This window comes from Chinchilla lanigera, unplaced genomic scaffold (genome assembly GCF_000276665.1).
Source record: "Chinchilla lanigera isolate Chin_1 unplaced genomic scaffold, ChiLan1.0 scaffold00096, whole genome shotgun sequence".
NCBI classification, from domain to species: domain Eukaryota; kingdom Metazoa; phylum Chordata; class Mammalia; order Rodentia; family Chinchillidae; genus Chinchilla; species Chinchilla lanigera.
In genome coordinates this window covers 5,781,237-5,798,893 of record NW_004955497.1, presented here as the reverse complement: position 1 = coordinate 5,798,893, position 17,657 = coordinate 5,781,237, and the positions used below count along the sequence as shown (strand labels likewise).

At 36.2% G+C, this 17,657-nt stretch overlaps 1 protein-coding gene across 1 annotated transcript in view; it reads right to left on the bottom strand.

The window, feature by feature from the left end:
* The window catches only part of Cdk8 (cyclin-dependent kinase 8), a gene marked incomplete at its 5' end in the record, with an annotated part of 126,836 nt that extends 109,179 nt beyond the window's left edge, over positions 1-17,657 (bottom strand). The window contains 1 exon segment of the mRNA XM_005406344.2: positions 17,513-17,657. Within this exon segment, the coding sequence (XP_005406401.1) occupies positions 17,513-17,640 (128 nt within the window).

The following is a 17,657-nucleotide window of genomic DNA, read 5'->3' as shown; positions in this document are numbered from 1 at the left end:
TTAGTTAATATACTATAGGCACTTTTCTATAATCATTTAGTTTGGCTTTTGCCAAATCTCTTGTAGTTCTTACTTTCATTTATTGCAATAACACATCAAAAGTTAAAAAGCAGTGAATTTTGCAGTACAGGAGTTTATTTTCTAGTTTATTTTTGACCACTATCCAATATGTACAACTTACTGAGCCAGACTTGAATACCTGTAGCAAACTAGAGCAATAATAATGAGTCTCAATATTTGAAATGGGCCGTCTGGCCATTTGCAATCGTCAAGTATTTACAGTACTTACTGTTGATCCTGTACTAGCAAATATAATCTAACTTTTAGTTGGATGAGTTTTTTATGGCATAATGTGGATATAACGTCACTGATTAATCAGGGGCAGAGCTCAGCACACTAAAGCATTATTATTATTACAATGCCAACTTGAACCAGGATAGCATAAATAGGAAAAATAAAGAGTTGCATGCAATGAACAGGAACACATAGCTGCATTGTTTGAATGTCTGGGTGTTCTTCTGGAATAGAATTATTTTGTTTATTCAAGCATTCTTTTATTCTTTTGTTTACTAATGGCAGTTGGGGATAGTTCTGCAAGCAAAACTGCATGGTGAAGGACAAAGGTGATAGGAGAGGCTAAAATCTTCTGAGTGTATGAATAAATGTGTAAACAAGGAAACATTTGGCGTCTTTTAAAAAAATCTTTTTTGAACAATGTATTATTTTTAGATTACAACTCTAAAAATGCTTATAACAAGTCCTACGAAAACTCTCTGGTGCTCTTTCCTCAGTGAAACTGCTGCTTTTTTCATAGACTTTTCATAGAAACCACCATGTCACTGTAGCAGAAACTAGGTTTTCACCTGCAAACAAACATATTCAGGAAAATCATTTACTAATAATAAGCATCTTATAGTCTTAAAAGGTATCAATTAGCAAAATTGGGCACTGGAAAAAGATATCACAAGTGACTGAAGAAGTAATATTAATTTAATAAATATATAAAGTATATGAAACTGATCTGGCCTTTGAGATCTCAGAAATGTGTTTTACACGCAATTATCTTATGTTACAAAAAGAACTCTTTGATAAATTTATTTTACAGGTGAGAAATCTTAAGTCACAGAGATCAAATGAACTGTTCAAACTCATAAAGATAGGACATCATATATAAAGTGTCAACTCCTAATATTAGGAAAATAAAAATATGAGCTTTTACCTAACAAACACTACAAACATTCACATTTAAGTCAAAAGTATGGCTAAAATACCTCCTGCATTGCCAGTAAAAAGGCAAAGTTAATTCTAAAATCATTAAAAAGTTACAGCCAATGCAATAACACGAGGCTTTCTAAAGTTGAAGTAGCAGAAAAGAATCAAGAGTGAAACTATTATTATTTGCAGATGATATAAATGTCTACCTAGAAAATCCAAGACAGTAAACTAAAAAGGCAGTAAAAACTTTAAACCACCTAGATAGGAACCACAGAAAGTTTATGGCTATTTTAGATACATGGTGGGTTAACAGGAATTTATAAATCATCTCTACTTGTGAGAGTATTTTTAAAATTCCATCACAAATAGTTGTCTATACATATATGTATGTACGTATATGTGTGTGCATGCCAGATTTAGCAAATGAAATACAGGATGCCCAGACAAATCTGCATTTCAAACAACAAATTTAACATATACCAAATATTGCATAAGAGCTACTGATACACAAACCTATGCACAAAACTATTCAAGTAAATATAATACTTTGCAATAAACAATAGGGCATATATGAAGAATTCTATAAGGCTTTACCAACATTCTTAAAATTCAAAGAAAAGAAAAACTATAACCATGAATCTAGAAAGTAATTACAGATGTAACACAGTTCAACTAAATCTCAAAACAATTTTCAGAACCTGAATTTCTGACTTTCAAGTCTATCTAGAATAAATGGACTAATTTTTTCAAATAAATGGAAACTAATTTTTTCAAAAAGGAATAATATATAGGTACTGGTCTAACCAGACATTACAAATCTGTAAGACTTTAAAAGCAGGAAAAAAACAAAAACAAAAACAAAAACAGAGTAACACAAGAAAAAATCAGTGGAGGAGCAGAGAAAGTTCAGATATAAACATCAAATATATATGAAAATTTAGAGTAATAATAAAAATAACATTCAAATCAATTGTGAGTTATTCAACAGCATTGAAAGGATTAAAAAAACTAAAGTTGGAACACTACCTAACAACTTATATCAATTAAATTCAACATAAAATAAAATTTAATTGCAAATATTTTTAAACCTATGAAAATATTTTAAGGTAATGTAAATAAAAGATATACAATACAGAAAAGTAAAACCAATAAAAGGATGATACATTTCATTATACATTAAAAAAATCATACATAGAAAAATGGACAAAATATTGGAAACACTTGTGACAAGAATAAAAAGAATATCTCACTAAAGCATTTTTGCAAAAACAAATTTTCAAGAATATTACCAAAAATGGATACAATATAATTGGGCAATGCACTAAATTAAATAACAAACATAAAATTATGAATTTTAAATTAATAAAATAAATGTAAAGAAAACCAAAACTTCTTTAAGTTTTCTATCAAATTTCCAAAGATTAATGACAATACATAATAAAAATCTGATGAAGGAAGGGGGAAACATTACAGCTGTTTATCATGAAGGAGATTACAAAATGATTCAAACTTTCTAAGAAAAAGTCTGGCCTTACCTATAAAAATTACTAAGAACCAACCCAGCAAACTCACTTCTAAGAATTTTTCCAAAGAATAATAAAATTATGGGTGCCTGAACTATGAAGCAATAAAAAATTAAACTGTAATGAAAAACTGGAACCATGAAAAATGTAAAAACAAAAGTACAACTTCACAACACACTAAATACAGACACTAAAACGTAACAGATTAGATAGTTGATGACATGGAACATACATAATCTACTGTTGAGAAAATGAAGCAGGTTTTGAAACAGTAAGCACAATATAATCTCATTAAGTTTTTAATGTCTGAGTTGCCAGATAAGGTGAATTTTATTTTGTTCTTAAAATGTATGTGCATTTTGTACAACTGACTTAAAAACATAATACACCAATGTCCTTGCTTTTGCTTTTGTTTAATGATAGCTGACAAGCGGAAGAGTAAAGAAAAACAAATAGGCAGGTGAACTCCAAACGCACAGCCATTAAGTGCAAAACTCAAACACCTCCATCTAAGAAAAGAAGCTGTAAACAACACTGCATAAATTAACTTTTCACAATAAAGATTAGAAACTACATTTAAAAGCTAAGTTACGTTCCAAGTACACAGTATGTAAGTGTATAATTTTTATTATATAATACATTTTAGAATGATTTTACCCACACGATTAAAGTAAAGGTTTCACAGGTTTGGTGAATGAAAGGCAGACTGATAACCCAAAAAACTTCGTCACCTGGAACCATCTACCAACATGTACGGATATTTCTAAGATATTCTAGGTTATACTCTATTAGGGAAGTGGAGATAATATTAGCTGTAGAGTTTTAGACTTTGGGAACGAGAGAAAAGTCAAAACAACCTTTAAAAACAACAAAATTGGAAGACTCACACCTCCCAAATTCAAAGCTAACGACAATGCTACAGTAATCAAGACACTGTAGGACTCTGTCAGGACTGACCTATTGAGTTCATTTTTTTTTTTAAAGTCTACATTAATGTTTAACCAAGTTAAACAAGACAATCTCAAAGATGCTGGGAGAACTGGATATTCATTAACAAAAGAATAAAGCTGGACCTCTAACTCAGGATGCTCAAAAGGAACCACAGATCTAAATCTAGGAGTTAAAACTATAAAACTCCTAGGAGAAAATGTAAGTCTTCATAACCTTGGGTTACGCCATAGTTTCTTGGATAAAACACCAAAAACACAGCTACAAAAGGAAAAAATAGATACACTGGACTACAACAAAATTTAAAACTTTTTTGCTACATAAACAATAACAAAAAAGCTAATTTACATACGTGCAAATTAGATATCAAGTAAGAGTTTAATCCAGAATATATAAAGAACTCCTTACAATTCAATAACAGAGAGACAAATAACTCGACTTAAAAACAAAGGATTGTAATGAATTTTCCCAAGAAGGCACACAAATGTTCAGTAAGCATATAAAAAGATGTTCAACGTCATTAACTACTGGAGAAATACCAAGACAAATCACAGTAAGATACCATTTAACACCCGTAAGAATGCCTATTACCTGAAAAATGAAAATAATTACGGGCAAAGATGTGGAGAAAGCACAACCCTGTGCACTGCTAGGGCTCTGGAAAATAGCTGAGCAGTTACTCAAAAAGTTAAACCGAGTTCTATGATCTAGCAATTCCACTTGTCCGTATACTGACTATCTAGGAACTGAAAGCAAGGGCACATACTTGTAAACCAACATTCACAGCAGCACCATTCACAAAAATCCTAGCACTAGGGAGGCTGGGGCAGGAGGATCACTGTGAGTGTGGGGCCAGCCTGGGCTACAAAGTGAGTTTAAGGCTAATCTGAACTGCACAGCAAAACCCTGACTCAAAAAGATGACCAAAAAAAAAGAAAAACAAACAAACAAACAAAAAAACCACATTATTTTTAAAAACTGATACACTTGATTATATTTTTTCTAGAATTAAAAACTTCAAGATCTTAAGAACATCACGCTTAGCTGAGCATGGCGGCACATGCCAGCACTCCTTAAAGCTGAGGAAGGAGGATCATAGTTTGAGCAGTCTGGGCGAGTTAGCAACTTAAAAATATGACTGAGGATGTAGATCAGTGCAAATCCTTGGGTTCAATCCCTAGTAACGCACACAAACACACACATACACCCTGGCTTACTCCCCTTTTTGGAAGTGAATGGTTCCATCCAAAGAAGGAAGAAAAATACATCCTGAAGAGAAAAAGATAAAAGTGAGAAGTAGGTACTCTTGGAGATTTCCTTATGTTCTTCATATACACACTTCCCAGTCTAGCTCATGTCACAAGCTTACAGGGGATCTGCAGAAGTCAGCTAGTCTTAGCTATAATAAGACAGTCGTGACTTAAACTCTAGGATATCTGGTTTAAATTCTCAGGCAGAGATAGATTCATCTGGACCAAAATAGATTCTCTGATATAAAGATAAAAATTTGTGTTTCTTCAGCTTGGTAACTGTAAGGAGGATTTCTCAACTTCTGTGAAGCAGAAATTATGTCTATGCTAAAAGAGTATGTTCAGCAGGACTTACAATTTCTTCTAAAAATTTGTTCAGAATTTTAGAAATTAGAAGACACATCAGAAACGTCTTACAATCACCTGTCTGCTTAAGCACTATAAATGATCACCTCTCCTGAGCACGCAAGGTCAGAACACCCACCAGCAGCAGGAGAGCCTTCAGCTTCTCATTCTACGAATGCAAACCCAGAGGAGCACGCAGCCGAAAAACAAGACAGGAACAAGGTGCAAGCCAAACTCAGAATAAAACAGAAAAGGCAAACTGAAAACGATGAGAAAGAGAAAACAGTCAGGACGTCTGCACCAGACAAAGGGTAAGAGTCAAAGCCAAGCACCAGGAGAAAAAGAGTAAAAGCACTAAGAGGCAATGCCAAGCAGAAGTGGACGAAGGCGGAACACATCAAGAGTATCAACCACTTGTGAAAACAACAAATTCTGCAACCATATTAAGCTGAAATACGAAGTTTAATGAAAGCAAACACAGGATAAAATGAAAATAATGAAATGATTATAATTTTAAATACCTCCATGGTTCTTAAATTTTTCTATCCCAACTAGTAACCTAAAATGGACAGTACTGGGTCAGGGAAAAGCTCAATACAAAATTTCCAAAATAATCATACAAAAATTCTAACTTTACAAAGTATTTAACCTCGTGACTCAAACATGCCATAATTATATCTATTCCCATTTCTTCCCTCAAGTTAAACCTTTATGGGGAGCTTCTAATGTGAGTATAACTGATGCAACTCTTTCAGAGGACACAGACCGAACTTCAAAAGAGCCTGACATCCAGGCCTGCTAAGATTTATTCCTGGAAGTTGACCTTCACTGCATTCGTCTCACGCTGCTGTACCGAGGTTGTAACCTGCCGTCTGTATTTGGACACGGTGGTCAGAGTCCCTAGAACTGTTAAGAGAGGCTGGAAGGGATAAAACTCCCTGTGGGTGTAGTCCACACGCTTTTCTTGCCTGCTGGAAACTCTGCCTCTTCCCAGTGGTACTACCCACAGTAAATGTCCCCCAGGGAAACTCCGGTGACCCTCGAACTTGAACTTCCACTTCCACCTCAGAGAATGTTGTATACAAAGACAGACATGAAGAAAATTTATTGCAAAAAATTGTTTTAATTGCATAAGAAAACAACCTGAATGTACTTTGATTGGCCCAGTATATTATATTCATAGAGCAACAACGAGCTGATGAACCATATGAACTGAAAAAAACAATCCAAAGAATATTCAAAATGTTTTCCATATGCAGGTTATTATTTGTTAAAATAAATAAAGTATTAAAGTAAATTTTGATCTACCGTTGCATACACTACACTTCTTTAAGCATACACAAAAGGAGCCATGGACAATTGTTATTCTACAGAGTACAATGTAATACAAGCTAGAAGGGGAAGTTAGATTTTTCTGGTTATCCCTGCATACTGTTTGACTTCCTAATCAAAAGACCACATTAATCCAATATTATTTTATAATAAAAATGCAGTTGTTCAAAATACATAAACTTTAACCCGGAAATTGTACTTTAAGAACTTTATTGGAGAAGTGAAGATATATTTACTGATACTCTACAACTAAAACGGCTAAATAAATGTCTATCACGACAGAACTAGTTAGCTACATACATATTTATATGCACATGTCATGTGGTACTTTACAATAATAAAAATTATGCAGAACTATATTTATTGATATGGAAGTACGTATTTTTTAAGTAAAAAGTCCTAAATTTCATTATCTACTACTCACATATTCAGTTATTTGAAGAGATAAAAAAGATACTATCTTCTAATCATACGGTTAGGGGGTTGTTTCTATATACATTTCTGTACTATTTGAATTTTTTAGCATGAATGTGTATTTTGTTTGTTTGGTTTTTTTATTTGTTTGTTTGTTTTGCTTTTTGATACAGGTCTCACTATGTAGTATAGGCTGGCCTTGAACTCATTTATGCAGCCCAGGTTGTCCTTGAACTCACAGCAATCCTCCTGCCTCAGCCTCCCAAGTGCTGGGATTACAGGTGGGCATGGTTGCTGTTTTCATAATATGAAATAAGGCTATTTTCTTTTTTTATAAAATGAAAACTATCTTTAATAATTAAAAAAACCAAATAAATAGCACCTACAAGCTTAGCTTTAGCAACACACCCAACGTGGAGACAAAAATGGAACTGAAGTTTTTCACTGTGTTTGTACTGACAGAGCTAACCACAAAAGTACCAAAATATTTTGGGTAAAACTTACAAAGCAGCAAGACGTGTTGGCACATGCCTATAATCCCAGCCTTCTCAGAGACTTAGGCAGAAGGATCACAAATTCAAGCACAACCTGAGCAACTAAAGAGACGGAGCAAGACCCTGTCTCAGAATTTAAAAATGTGTGGGGATGGTGCATGCCTGTAACCCTAGGCACTGGGAGGCTGAGGCAGGACGACTACCACTAGTTTGAGGCCAGTCTGAATTACATGGAGTTCAAAGGCCAGTGTGAATTATAAAACAAGACCTTGTCTCAAAACAAACAAAAACAAAAAGACAAAAACAAAGGTCTGGGGATATAACTAACTCAGTGTGAAGATCCTGAATTTAATCCCTAGTACCACACACACACAAACATACACACCAGTACAAAGCACATTATAATTTAAGTTTTAATACCCAAAAATCTATAGCTGAAATTTTACTTGTTTAAAATAGTTTACTTAACCTACACACTTCATTACCTCCCTTCTCCTCTGAGCAGTACATGACGTTGTCACTCTCCTGGGCTGTTATTTTACCTACAAGGTCCTTGCATTTCTCGGAGCCGCCATGTGCAGCCAATCCACTCTAAACACTCTCCTTTCTCTAGACTCAACTTGGCCTCCCAGTCCTGGGCAGACATTTCTTTCTCTATACTCCATCCTAGGGCCTCTATTGCTCTACACAGTCTCCCCGGCAACTTCCTTACCACTCAGACTGTCCACTTGCTAACTCCAAAGTTTATTTACCCAGATCCCTCTTTTCAGCATTAAGTTCCTGTATCTACCTAATGGACATCTCGTAGATGGTCAACAGAAATCTAACAATCAACACATCAAAACTCCATCATCTCCCCCCTCACAGCTGCTCTTCTTCCTGTTGTGGACATCCACGTGAACGGCAATATCCAGCTGTCCCAGCCAATGTCCTGGGCATCACTCTTGGTTCTTCTCACTCACTCCATCCCTCACATCCAATAGGTCAACAAGTCCTGTCTGTTCTTCATCCGCATGCCCTCCCTCCCTCATGTCCTTCATTCAAGCCACCATTAGCCCTCACCGAGATTGATGCTACATTCTCCTAGGCACCTATACTCTATACCCACTCTGACTGAACTACCAATCTTTTAAGAAGAGAAATCTGAACTTATTACATGTTTAAATGACAATGATCCCCACTGCCTTCAGGGGAAAAAAAAAACACTTACAATAACATATTTATTTCTCTCACTTTATTTTGAAACTGGGTCTCACTAAATTGTTCAAGCTGGCCTTGAATTTTCAATCTTCCTGCCTCAGTCTCCCAAAATACCTGGGATTACACTATAAGCATGCACTAGTGTGTGTGTGTGTGTGTGTGTGTGTGTGTGTGTAAAATCTCTTACCTTACCACTTACTACTCTCTAAGATCTAGCACTGGAATTCTTTCAATTCCTTCACCATACCATCTTCTCTTGCTGTCTCTGTACCTGCTACTCAGTAGCTGGGGAGAGATTTCCCCTCCACTCCCAATTAACATTCAAGTTCCCAAAATTTGCTCAAAGAAACAATCTAAGTTACAAAGTGTTTACTGTACATTACTGCTATCCTTTTCAACCAGACTGTAACTGTCTCCCACGTAAAAAAAATTCTGAAACAATGGGCGATGCCAGCTCTCTAGCCTGCATGTTAACCCCCCAACCCCCACACTCCTCCTTAGTTACTGCCCATTCACTTGTGTAACTTCTGATCATCCTCAAGTCACAACTGCAATACCATCCTTGAGTCCCGCAAGAGCAGATTCAGTACCCCTACAGCAACGTATCGTTTTCCCTACTCACACTATCATAAATGCCTGGTCACTCGCCTGTGCCTCTCAAAAGTCTGTAAACTCCCTACAGTCAGACCAAGACCATTCAACTGAATCACCTATGTGTGGCACAGAACCTAGCATACAACAGACATCCAATAAACAGCTATCAAATAAGATAAAAGACATAATTTTACATATAAAAGAACAGTTGACATTAAGTCAGTAGCAGAAAACAAATTAAAGTATGCCTTGCTTCCTGCTTGACATTTTCTTGTAAATTATGTCTAAACTCAGTTTTTGCAAACCAAGTCACGTGATAAGGCACTAACACAGCTCACTTAAAGGGACTTTTTGCCCTGAGGTTTAAAAAAAAAAAACAAATTTATCTATTCTATATATCCTTAAATTTTAACATAATTGGTTTTCCTTAAAACAGTGAACTATAAAATATTTCAATATGCATTTCCTATCTTCCCCAAAGTATGATGTAATGTAATCTGCAATTATACACCTTGACACGTTTTCTTTCTGGGTTAGTCCTTCAGTTCTCTAGACAAGCTACAGGCTCAGGCATACACTAACACTCAATGTAAGATTATATCAGGATATAAATTCCTCTCCCCAGGACGATTATTTGTTAGAATTCATGGGCTATAATAAAGTGATGGAATGTAAAGTTCTTTATTAGAGAGATGAATGAGTTATGCTAAGTAGTAGTTAACCAAAATAATTCTTTATTCATATAACAGAAGTAAACTCCAACATGTAATAATCATATGTAAACCAGGAGAATAAACAAAATTAAATGCCAACAGTGGTTCAGAAATTTCTGTTTTTCATTTCAGAAATATAGTTTGATCCTCATTTAAAAATTTGTGAGGTATTTTTCAAAAAATACTTTCTTCTTTCTTTTGGCTTAATTTTCAAATACTTGGACTGCCCATTTGGATTCAGCCAATTAATAAAATTTGCCTTTGCCTTTGGTTTTGTTCAGTTCTGTATAGAACAAGCTCATAAAATTTTGCTTTGTGTTTTCACAAGTCATTTCATTTCTACTGTTCTATACTATGCCTTGAGTTCTTAAATTTAGCAATATTAGAATAAAGACTTTCAAATGTGAATTTTACGTACAACAACGAGAACTGTATGAAATACCTGTCACCATTCAGCAATATGCCAGCTTTTAGGGGTACCTACCTAATCACTGCCTCAGAGGAAACCTATAATCTCTAACCCACAAACATTCACCAGAAAAACCCAAAGGACATATAAACATTAACCACATATACCGTGAAGCAGTTACATAATATATCAATGAGGGACAAACTACATTTTGTGAGGTAGGGAGTGAAAAGGGAATACTGGCTTGCATGTTAAGATAGAAGTTAGGATTTCTGGGGCTATTACAACCCATGTAGCTGAGGAAAATCTTTTCCAGCATTAATAATGCCTGAGAAAGGTCAGAGTGGTCTGATTTGATGGAGAAGCAGTTATATGAATCTGTATTTCGGAATCACTGCAACAAATTATGGTGTGAGCACTGTCCTAGAATAAGGAGAACTACTATAGTCTTTTTAAAATTTTTGTATTAGCATACATGTATAATACATTATATATTTTTTTCATTGTGGAGTCATTACATATGCATATCACATCTTGAAGGCTAGCAAAGTCTTGTAGACAAAGAACAAAGATATTGGTGCTAAATCAGTCAATATAAAGCCAAAGAAAAATGAAAAGAAATGTCTACATAACAACTCACATATGAATGTTCATAACAGCATTATTCATAATGGTCAAAAATGGAAAAACAACTCAAATGTCCAAATAATAAATAGATTTTTAAAATGTGGTATATCTATTCAATGTATTATTACTCAGCCATAAAAAGGTATGAAGTCATCAAGGCATGCTGGTGCATGACGATAATCTCAGCTACTTGGGAAGCTGAGGTGAGACGATCACGAATTGAAGCCCAGCCAGGCAACACAGGTAAACCCTGCCATCCCTAAAAGAGGAAAGGAGTATGAAATACTAATGCATGTAGTACTCACTACAGGACGAGCCTTGAAAAAATTACATTAAGTAAAAGTAGACAGACACAGAAGGGTCCCTACAGCGCATGATTACATTTGTATGAAATATCATAATCCACAGAGAGTAGTGGCTGTCAGGGGCTTGGGGAGGGGGTGGAGTGACTGCAAATGGGTACAGGGTTTCTTCACGGAGTGATAAAAATTTTTTGTAATGGGACAATGGTTATGGCTACACAGCCTTACTAGTAAAGCCAGGGACTAGTTTTTGGACTACTGATAATAACTGTATGAATTGAGAATCACCATAGCAAAAGGTTTTCAAATATTAAGGTCAAAGCAATAGGTGAAGCCAGGTGTGGTGGCACATCTCTGTAATCCCAGCACTCCCAAGGCTAAGGCAGGAGGATCACCACAAATTCAAGGCCAGCTTGGGGTACATAGTGAACTGAAGGTGAGCCTGCACTACAAAGTGAGACCCTGTCTCAAAATACCAAAAAAACAGGTGAAAGCCACCTTTTATTGATATATTAAGAACTGCTTTGAGGTGACAAAAGATATCTGAAGGCAAAGATATAGTACCTTCTAAGTAACAAAGAGATGATGAAACCCCACCTAAAATGGTATGAAGGAAAAAGATTTATAAATTGTTCTCAAGGAGGAAAGGACAGTAGGACAGCCATTCTCTAGAAACAGGTAATGAAAGAAAAAAGTAAAATAATAAGGATTGGACTCAATAGTAAAATGCACTACAAGAAAGATGAAACCAGCCGCAGGGAATAAAATATATTTATCAACACTGACTTGGCACATACAGTTCCCAACGGACAGATACATCATCACATTTCAAATGTTTCCAAATCGGAATTCTTAACTCATTTGTCCAGAGAAATAATGTCCAAAGTATTTAAATTTGCAAATGGTAAACAATGATGTACTACAGATTTTCATTTTTTCTATTTTCCTAGCGGAAATCCAGTGTACCAGAAGCCTTACCCCTACCTCCCACCTCTTCACATATCCTAGCTCTGTGAAAACTTCCATTACTTCCTAAACTCTAACTAGAGAAAGAACTTCTTTCCCCTCCCATCTGTTGCCATAACCATAGAAATACAGAAAACTCTGGCTGCCTCTTCCTCATAGAAGTGAGGCAAAGCAGAATCGCTTGCCATGCAGTGCCATAAGAATGGACTTTTGCCATGACAGTTTTACACACAAGGAAATTCTTAAGTCAGACACTTGGATTTTACAGGCTGCTTGTTATCATATGAGCCACATTATTACAGCGGCAAGCTCTCATACACACACACACACACACACACACACACACACACAATTAGGGTACTCAGTGTACGTGTCGCTGATACATGTATGCCCACTGTTTAGTAACAGAGATCTCACCACACCAGTCGGTGCAATGAATTATGTATAGTGTATGCATATACGACGACGTGTACAGCAACAGCTCAAGCAACACTTAACAAGGGAGAGGAAAGGCATGGGGAGAAAAATCAGATCCATGTAACTTCACAGGGGTCTGCAGGAAACACAATGAAAAGCACTCCTCTTCATCCTATTCCTTTTGGAATGCCTCTTCTGATGAGATCCTCCATTAGCCCAAAATTCAAGTCAAATTCTGACATCTTTGAGAGGCTTTTCCTAAAAATCCTAAGCAGCTGGAGGCTTCCTTTTTTCGTTGCAATGACATATTAATTACAGTGCTTATTCAATTGCTGCAGTTTCACTTACAAGTTTCCCTAGTAGATACTTCCTCAAATAATGGCATGTTCTATTCATCCTTACCTTCCCAATACTTTGAACAATACTGGACACTAGAAGAATCCAATAAATAGCTGTTGAATGGATTAATGAATGGATTTCTTCAAATGTTAGAAGATACAATAGAAGTAAGTCATAGACAAATCCCAAATGAATTCATTTGCTAGTCTTGCTACTAAAAAAGAAGAGATCTAAGCTGAACTCAAAGTAGTCTAAGCAGTGGGTCTGAACGGTCTGAATAGTTAAAGAAGAAAAGCTAAATGCAAGCAAGTAAGAAACACAATAATACGAGGCATGGTGGCACACACCTGTAATCTCAGCACTCTGCGAGGCCAAGGTAGGAAGATTGCAAATTCAAGCCCAGCCTGGGAAATTTTGCAACTTAGTGTGACTCTGTCTCAAAAAAAAAAAAAAAATGTTGGGGGAGATGTATGTAGTATAGTGAAAAAGCCCTGAGTTCAATCGCTGGTACTTGCGGGGGAAAGTACACAATATTGTTTGTCCCTCCCTGTCACATACTAGATAGAAGGTTATAAGGGTAACTCCTTATCGCACACACAAATTCTCAAGTAACTGAAAGTATAACACTGTCTTTGGCATTTATGACACCTAACAAATATTTACACAAAAATGCAGAATTGAGGGGAAAAGGATGATAGGATGCTGACTTGTTTTTATTTGATTCCTCTGCAGAAAATAAAGAATTCTAAACCATTCTGATCATATTTAAAGAATTAAAACAAAGCTCCAATGCAAGCTGAATCAGAAGAGTCCCTTGTGCTGGGCACCAAACAAACGCTTCACGGGAATGAGAGCAGGTACCAGCCCGAAGTCAAGGGAGCATAAGGTATGTGAAGAGGCTGATGGGTGTTTGGAAATTACCCACCTTCTTTTCAGCAACTGATGAGAACCAGTATGAACGCGTAAGAGTAAAAAACGTACAAGTGTACCATTATCTAGGGTAACATTTTTGTTTTAATGTTTGTCTGCCTAATCTTGCAAAATTATATTTCATGTTTGTAATTTTTCCTACCCTAAATCATAATACTAGAAAAGATCCTAAAAATTATCTACTGAAACCCCCTATTCTTAGTTCTGTAAAAGGCAAACGATGTGCCTAAGGTCATACTGCTGCTGAGAAGCACAGTATGAACTCAAATTCAGGTCTCCAGGATTCCTAATTTAAAGCTCTTCCAACTAAACAGCATTTTCACCATGCTAACATGCCTCTCATTGCAGTTTGGTATTCACACACACACACACACACACACACACACACACACACAGAGAGTTCTAATTATATAACATTTAGTCTTTTGAACATAAGTTACAACAGATACAGAATCTTTTGTTTTCCTGTTTTGAAGATAAAATTCTATTCCTAGTTTATTTTTTAAATTCTACAAACGTCCGGTGCCTGTATTGACAGTCTGAGATCTACAAACAAATTATGTCTTCTTAAAAGTTTCCATTCTTTCGAAGTCTGACTGCCTAAATTTTATGACTGACTGAAATAATGAACACCCCCCCACACCCGTCCGAAGGTCTGCTGAGTACTCTTTTGGCATTCAGGCACAAAGGACACTACCTCATTTATGGTGACAATGAGAACAAATTAATTCTGAGATGTATTACACATTTATTTTAACCCTATTAAAATCTAAAATTAACACAACTATAAAAGGCCCTTTTCTCTTGTATGTAATCATCCCTCAAATAATTTCTTCCTTCTTTATGTTCCTTAAGCTGCTGATTTTATCCTTAGTGTGGTATACTAGCAGGGTAGGATTACTAATTCATTAAGTCAAAGAAATAATCTATCAAGCTACTTTATTTCCTAAAACTTAATAATTTAAGAAGCTAATTTCTCCACTCTAAATTCTTTTACTAATCATTCATGTTCTGTGCTCACTGGACTTCTGAAAGGATACAACATTTACATATGTTCATTTTAATAGTCAAATATGTCTAAAGCTTATTTACATTATTTAACTTTATTGTAAATCTCAGGATTCTTTCTGAAGTTGTTACCGTGATAGGTCCTAGAGTACTATGAAATTTCATCTGCAGAATATATAATTTAATTTGAAAGTAAATCAATACTAGAAGTGAATTATTTGATCATCTTATTATAAAAGATTAAACAGCCACAAATTTTATTTTGTCGGGACTAAAATGCATTAAATTACATTTTACTGACACAAGATCAAAAGAACCTCATAAATATAATGCAGTATTTTACCAGATGATATTAAAAAAACCAAACCAAAAGAAATATTCCCTCTGGAAAACAACAACTGCTTTAAGTAATTTTAAAATTCTGCTGGGGCCCAGGGGTGCAGCTCAGCAGCACAGCACCTGCCGGGCAAGGGTGAGGTCCTGAGTTCAATTCCCAGTTCCAAAAAGATAAATAAGTAAAATGAAACAAAAACAAAATTCTCCTGATATTTGATCCATTACACACAAAAAAAGTTCTTCATATAAACAGAATCATTAAAGGCTGCTGGAAAAAATACCCAAAAGATCACAAATAAAAAGCTCTTTTTTTTCAAAATGCAATGTTAAATTTGCGGCCATCCTAAGTGACTAACAAATATTCACTATCCATCAGCTATTTTTAAATTGTATAATTCTTTTCAAATTGTTCTTTCTTCTAAGTTAAAACCTGACTACTAAAATATAAAATGTGTTTAAAAATACCTCCTGCCAATACACAATACTGTACATTCCAAATATAGAATAAAATCAAATTTAAAACAATTTGCATATTTAATTAGCCTAAATTGGTAATTTATAAAAACAGAACTGGCTTCTTTCACAGGAATTAACTATAATTTAGAGTCACTAGAATTTTATAAAACATATGACAGATTGGTCAAATGTACTACTATGTCTAATCTCACAGGACTAGGAATTTTATTAATATTCTCCAAGTTACATGGGGACATGGTGTAATCTTTTGAAAGATTTTACTGTATGTAGTAAGTGAACACGGACAAGTTTTAAGTACAATCATTAGAAGGTAAAACTTAAGTGAGAAATCTAACTAGACAACAGAGTCAGTATCTCCAGACGCTGATTTCTCAAATATCAGCAGACTATCCATTCTGCTAAAAAGTACTTTTAAATACAAGTAGAACCCACAGTATCAAGTTTTCAAATCCCTACCTTTTTGCCCCTATCTGCACTGTTTTATTGTTGCATAAAAGCACTGAAATACATCCAGATTAATTAGAGCTACTTTCTCTTAGAATCCATTTTAAATTATTTTTTAAAAATATTTCAGCGAATCTATGAAAAATATTCACTAAATAAATACACACTTCCTTTTCCAACATCCAGAACACTTAACTATGTATAAATGTGGCCTGCCCGCCCCCACCCCCCGAACTACTTCAGCTTTATGAATGGTTTCATTTTTTTGATGTCGCCAGTTTTTTTAACGTAATCATTTTAAACATCAAACACTCGCTAACCAAACCAACAGTGATGCTCCAGGCAAGCCACTTGGTTTCTAATAAAAATCCAAAGCTTATATAATAAAACTGTACCATCTTTCGAATACTTTTCTAGAAGGCAGCAGAGCTAAAATCCACCTTTACGAGAAGAAAACAAGGAGTTAATAAAATACATTTTTCTCCCCAACTAAGAATTACGTTCCATTTTGTCAGTATTACAAAACAGTCATCTACTGACAAAGGAAAAAAATGAACACTTCACTTGCCTGTTAAGAAACTAAAATGGGAGCATTACTAATCATAGGATTAATTATTGCTAGGGGAGAATATTGAAAGCGAAGAAATTGCCAGCTGCTAGATCTGGAGGGGACGGCCTGAAAAGGATCGCCCCTGTCACTTGCCTCGTCCCCACCAGCTACCTTGCACCAAACACCCATTGTTCTACGTAAAAACTCACAGCTAATGCTATCTAAATAGCCGCCGCTACGTGTACGTTGCAGATGACCACTACGGGGTCCTGTCCGGGACCACCGTTCACCTGCTGCCTTTATTCCACCAAATAAAACCCAAATCTGATCGTAAATCGATCGCACACTGTGGGCGGAAAGGACACCAGCTTCCCCTCCAACCCGACGGATGTCACTCCAGAGGCAGGTGAGAAAATTCCCCAAAGGTCACCCTAATAAAGAGACCGCGGCGCGGGGGCGGGGGGATCATGCAAACTGGCGTGTCTTTTTGGAATGGATTTTTAAAAGTCCAGCACGGAAACCTCGGCAAGTCCACAGCCCGCGGGGGAGCGCCTCGCGCCTCTCGCCAGCACTGAGGCACGCAGACGCAGCACGCGGGATCTCCTCGGGGTTCGGCTCCCACTTCCTCCCGGACCTGGCCGGCCGGCACCCCGGGCCCGCCCCGCGGACGCGCACTCACCCATCCTTCCTCTTGGCTTTGTAGACGTGACCGTAAGTGCCTCGGCCAACTTTGCAGCCCTCGTATTCAAACAGGTCCTCGACCCGCTCCCGCTCGCTGCTGAGCTTCACTTTAAAGTCATAGTCCATTGTCACAGCCCCCGAGG